Source organism: Pavona decussata, unplaced genomic scaffold, assembly GCF_977016875.1.
Source record: "Pavona decussata unplaced genomic scaffold, jaPavDecu1.1 SCAFFOLD_38, whole genome shotgun sequence".
Classification (NCBI taxonomy): domain Eukaryota; kingdom Metazoa; phylum Cnidaria; class Anthozoa; order Scleractinia; family Agariciidae; genus Pavona; species Pavona decussata.
The window spans coordinates 5707501-5713730 of NW_028145460.1; the positions used below are offsets into that span (position 1 = coordinate 5707501).

At 40.2% G+C, this 6230-nt stretch overlaps 1 protein-coding gene across 1 annotated transcript in view; it reads left to right on the forward strand.

The window, feature by feature from the left end:
* Positions 1-6228, forward strand: part of LOC146483811 (uncharacterized) — a 7761-nt gene extending 1533 nt beyond the window's left edge. The window contains exons 2-4 of the mRNA XM_085105994.1: positions 767-810; positions 4460-4602; positions 5911-6228. Coding sequence (XP_084962120.1) covers positions 767-810; positions 4460-4602; positions 5911-6212 — 489 coding nt within the window. The 3' untranslated portion in view covers positions 6213-6228. The remainder of the gene's footprint in view (positions 1-766; positions 811-4459; positions 4603-5910) is intronic.
* The last annotated feature ends 2 nt before the right edge of the window (positions 6229-6230 follow it).

Below are 6230 nucleotides of genomic sequence, written 5' to 3' on the forward strand. Positions count from 1 at the left end.
GTTCTTGCAAAGGAAAATCATCAAGATCTAGCAATATTTCTGGGTTAATGTTCTCTTTTTTTTTTTTGCAACACCAACTTTAACAACTTTTTATATTCGAATTCCATTCGCGCTTGTGGGATATGGTATGATTATTGCCAACTCGGCGCTACCCGCTTCCTTCGCAATCTATCATCTCATATCCAACGCGCGCTCTTGGAGTAATTGTTAATTTTATACACCTATCGCGGCGATCGGCGAAAACGATTGTCAGAGTAGCGGGTACACCTAGCAATTTTCGGCGTATTAAAACCGTCTAATTTGTCGGGGAGACCTGCACCGTTTGCAACGTCTAACATGGTTGGTCGAGAGGACAAAAGAACGAACAATTGGACAATGTACTCGGCCCCAAAAGCAGTACAGCTCTAGGTTATAAGTTAAGGGTCCAGTGAAAATACAGCTTTTGAAAGTTGACTTCTACTGAGTTTGTCGCTAGCTATAGTGTCTTTCTCATTTCTGTCTAAGAGCTAAAGGGTCATGGGTTATCTGCCAGCCCTCCACCCCCCAAACAAATAGCAACATCGTCAAATTTGTGTGGTTTCCACAAAAAACGCAAGATCGTGTAATGATGTTTTCACCTAAAAAAACCTATTACAGGCATCACTTTAAGGAATTAATTGAGGACTTGTCTTAGATTTCTCCAGTAGAATAATTATATATGAATTTGTTTCCATGTGATTTAGCTTGTACACCCATTTTTTTTTTCATTTCCTTGATTTTTCCATAGGCTTTTGAGAGTGCTAGCACGCAAAAACGCACTCAATTCACTGGGTAAGTTAAAGTAAGTTTAGGATACTAGCAAGAAAATACAAATGTCATTGATAAAAAGGGGCCTGGAACAATACGAATCAGAGACCAGGGCTCAGTTGTTGAAAGCCCTATTAAGCTAATCCTGGGTTAACGTGAACTTTGATTCGAGTATATTTACTAATCCATAAGGATTCGGTTAAAAGATTTTGTCCCTAAGTTTTGCCTTAGAATTTTCTTTACCGTTGGCTTAAAATGAGCTTAAAATCATTTTTAATGAGCGAGATGAAAACCTCGGTTAACTTTTAATCGTGGATTAGCGTTAAACGGCTTTCGAACAACCCGGCCCAGGGTGATGACGTTAAGTGCGAATCAAGAGCCTTCACCAACCATAGTTAGATTCTTTCCTTACAGTTAACATTATTACCCATAGTTAGACTCATCACCCAATATTAGGCTTATCACTCACATTTGGCCCATCCCTATCTCAGCTAGGCACATCACCAATGGTTATAGGCTCATCACCCATAGTTTATACGCTCGATTTCCACCGCTCCCTCGGGTAGGCTGATCATTTCCAGAACAACGGCTGGTAATCGAACCTAGTTAGACAGCTTTGAAATTTTGCAATCTACAAGTCTGTTGGATTATGATAATATATGCGCTAATGTTGCCAGACGAAAATCCGCAGGCGGTAACCTGATTGGCTGAATCCAACAATAGAAATCAGACGCAACCAACCGTCTCTTCGGGGGTGAGCGTGGGCTCATTTCCCGAACAGCGGCAGGTAATCGAGCGTACCAAAGTTTATACACTCAACATTCGTGGTTGGGCTCATATTCAAAGTTAGGCTCATCACCCACAGTTGGGCTAGACTAATGCCTGACAGTCTAGCGATGAACGCACTGAACTATATCAATTTTGCGAGCCTTAAGGTGTTACCCACAATTAAACTCGTCATAGGCAATTTTAACCGCGGATCAAACGTGAAAAAATAAGAAAAGTCCCTTAAGGACGGCAATCTCGTTCCCAGAGCCCGCTTTTCTTTTGGTCAGCACCTAAGGGCCACGCGGGCTCCTGGAACGAGATTGTAAAGACGGTGCCTACTATTGTTACTGCGCATACCTTCTGCGCATCTCGAGAAACTCGGGTTTCATATGGGCCGTGCTTACTAATAGTGGGATATTTTTGCGCGGTTGAAAACTATGCGGAGAAAGCAGAACTTAGCAAGTGCTTTTGGTACCCCAAAAGAAAATTGGGGATAACCATGCATTTTTCAGAGATAATAAAGCTTCAATTTGGAAATAAAACGCCATTCATTAACTTTGTATTTTACCATTTTTTTAGATTAATTGTTGCTTAATTATCTCTAAAAAATGCGTGGTTACCCTGCTAAGATCTGCTTTGATCGCATAGTCATAAACCGCGCAAAATACTTCTTTATTAGTAGGCACCGTCCTTAAAGCTGACTAACTTTTTTTGTTGCGTTAGACCGCAGTTAACTGTCAGCCACATCAGCCAGAGTTGCTCTCATCACCCATAGTTACGTAAATATCCCTGACATTTGTTAGTCTTATCAAACCACGGCTGCACGACCAACTAATTTGCTCGCATCGGAGGAGCGATTTTTCGAAAAATCCTCGTCGAAGGCACTGGGCGAGAATCCAGCAGATTTAGGTATAGTTTGATACGTATTTTCTTTTAAGGACGGTGCCTACTTTAGTTACTGCGCATACGTTCTGCGCATTCCAATGGGTGGTGCCTACTATTACATGGATATTTTTGCGCGATTTAAAACTATGCGGAGAAAGCAGAACTTAGCAAGTGCTCTTGGTATGGAAAATAAAATTGGGGTAATCATGCATTTTTCAGAGATAATAAAGCTTCAATTTGGAGAAAAAACGCCATAAATTGCTTTCAGTAAAAACCAGTGATAAACTGTGTTTGCAAGGACCACCGTGACAAAATAAAAGTACCGGATCCTGTAGTGAAGGATCTAATCAACAAAAAAATTGTAAAGCAAATAATCTAAAAAAAGAGCAAGGCTGATTTCACGGTCAGGGAAGTATATTTTCCAATATTTCGAAAGGCACGGCCTTTCTTCTTCAGGGTATGTTTGAGACTGACCCTGTGGCAAGATACGTTACAATTTAAACAGTTACAATAGATACCTGAAAAAAGGCTAAAGTTACATAAACAAAAACGTTACAATTTGAAATTTGAAAATACAACTGGTAAATAGGTATAAGCTAACGTTACAACGTGGTAGACGAAAACAAAATACGTAACAATGAGTTAATTACATAACTTAGGAAGATGAAAGACGGGAAAAATGTTCATGTCTCATCTCTCCTATTAAGACCTAAGGGTTCAATAGTTTGACCCCTGTCGATGAGGTATGCCTCTCTAGCTTTGCGTACACTGTCATGATTAGATTTGATGAGTTCGAGAGGAATTAGTAGCATGTCAGAAGCGTTATGGTCATTAGAAAGAAAATGTTCTGAAACTGTGGTGGGTTTGGAACTGTTTGTTTGTTTGTCAACTGGTCTACGGTGTTCGTTAAAACGGTCTTTAAGTCGTCGTTTACGCGCTAACGTTTTCAAAGCCACACCTCTTGTTGCCTTCCGACGGACCAACAACCTGAGTGTTTTACTGGTTAGCGCCAAACTACGTAATCCCACACAAAACAACCTACCCCATGGATCTTTTCGATGTGGGGACAACTGTTTAACTTGCAACTACATACCAGACGGACGTACCAGCTACACATTTCATTCTACCGGCGAAACTAGACATATTACTCATCATATAGACTGTAACTCTAAAAACGTTATTTACATGGTACACTGCAACCGCTGCCACAAACAATACATAGGAGAAACAAAACGACGACTTAAAAGACCGTTTTAACGAGCACCGTAGACCAGTTGACAAACAAACAAACAGTTCCAAACCCACCACAGTTTCAGAACATTTTCTTTCTAACGACCATAACGCTTCTGACATGCTACTAATTCCTCTCGAACTCATCAAATCTAATCGTGACAGTGTACGCAAAGCTAGAGAGGCATACCTCATCGACAGGGGTCAAACTATTGAACCCTTAGGTCTTAATAGGAGAGATGAGACATGAACATTTTTCCCGTCTTTCATCTTCCTAAGTTATGTAATTAACTCATTGTTACGTATTTTGTTTTCGTCTACCACGTTGTAACGTTAGCTTATACCTATTTACCAGTTGTATTTTCAAATTTCAAATTGTAACGTTTTTGTTTATGTAACTTTAGCCTTTTTTCAGGTATCTATTGTAACTGTTTAAATTGTAACGTATCTTGCCACAGGGTCAGTCTCAAACATACCCTGAAGAAGAAAGGCCGTGCCTTTCGAAATATTGGAAAATATACTTCCCTGACCGTGAAATCAGCCTTGCTCTTTTTTTAGATTATTTGCTTTATAAATTGCTTTGTATTTTACTGTTTTTAAAATAATTGTTGCCTCATTATCTTTAAAAAAAAGCCTGGCTACCCCCAATTTTCTTTTTGGATTTCAATAGCCCTTGCTAAGATCTGCTTTCCCCTTATAGTCATAAACCACACAAAAATACTCCCTTATTAGTAGGCACCGTCCTTAACAAGGCTGTTTTTCGTAACCATGTGCTTTCACTCTGTCCAAGTCCTCATCAATTGACAGGAAGCCTGGGGGGACCAGAAGCGGCAGGACCTTCAGCTTACTCTCGTGAGAGTTTAACTACGAAGAGTTCATGGATAAAGGAGGACGAAAACCGGCGGGAAAATGCCTCTTCTTTCAATGACCTAGGTAAAGTAACGGACACGTTTTTAAGGTCTTGTAAACCGTAAATTGTAGTCTGATACTCGTCATTTGTCAAAACACACTTCAAAGGATTTCTGGAACGTTTATTTTCGCACCAATCTCTTTCGTGGCTGTACAACAGACTGTGCGTTTTCGCTTCAGCTTATGCCCTTTCCTTCCAGAATCTTTAGGAGAGACCAAGCCCTCACCTCCATTCACAATGGCTGCTTAGAAGATTCGCTACTGTTGATAAGCTTGTCAAGTCTTACAAGATATTTTGGGTCGCCACGTAACTCATAAATAACTGGAATCTCAAGCCCCAGGCCGCCACCTCTCTTTTTCCCCACACCCCGCTATTACGGACACTAAACGACGTCTCGAGGGTGTCCGCTATAATGAGAGTTGACTGTATTAACTCGCCCAATGGCTCATGTGTTTCACGAAAAACGAAAAATCAACATCACTCATGAGATATTTCACGGAATACACTTAACTTTTTAAGCTCTGATATCTACATGTACATTCTTTTCACCCTTCCCTACGAAACTGGTTAGGGAGAATTTGTTTTAAACAACAGGAAGTTTTACCTTTAGTGATCATTTTCTTTATTCCCATGTCCAGTACTGGTTTGTAATAGGCGAATCTTTGCTGACGTCATTGTTTATGTTTTTCTTCATTAGCACACAACTCAACTCATAGAAGCCGTGGCCGTATATATGAACTAAGTGCAAAAGTTGAAAGGGCTGATTATTATTAAGTTGAGCAATTTTCAGCTCTTTGCAAGCAATATTGAAGGAAATGCCAGCCATCAAAAACTGCGGAGTTACAGGGTGGCAAAAAAGTTACTGAGCCATACATTCTCTGTAAAATTTCGAGTTTTTAGGAGAGAATTTCTCCGAAACCATTCAATGTATTGGGCTCAAATTTTCAGAGAAAACTGAAACTGTTATGCCCGTTCAATATTCAGAGATTTTATTTTATTACCGTCATCAGATAGTGATAAGCATATGTTAATGAGGCAAAAAGTGTAAACAAAGGTTCGCCTATAGTCATGATGTATGAAGAAGTAACATGTTGGTCACTTAGTGTTGGTCACTGTTCAAGCTTAACCCTTTAACCGCTAATATCAAAGAACAAATTCTCCTATCTTGTCCCCATAATTTTCTTATATAAGTACTGGGGAGAGAGTTACTAAAATATAAAGAAAATTCACCTTGGGTGATCATATCCCTAATGCTCATGACCTCAGGGGTTGAATGAGCATTGATATTAGAAATTTGATGCTGATCACGATCGAAAACTTATTTCCTCTAGACTCCTATTCGCCACCGCTTTCAAGCCTGACCAAAAGGAGGGCAAAGGGACCAGGAAACCGCCGGCTAAAAAAACATAAATCAAGCAGCGAAAGACGACAGAACACCGCGGAACTGCCGATAGGCCAAGAAACACCGGGATCATCTTGTCACAGCAAGGAACTTATTCTCAAGACATACAGGGAAGGCCTTCGGAAAACGCACTCAATAAAGGACTCGAAGAAGGAGACCCCCTCCTCTCCTGTACGCAGAAAAGACAATGTTAGTAACCTTAGGGCGCGGTTTGAACAAATGTCTGGCTAAACAAATTTAACACAAATT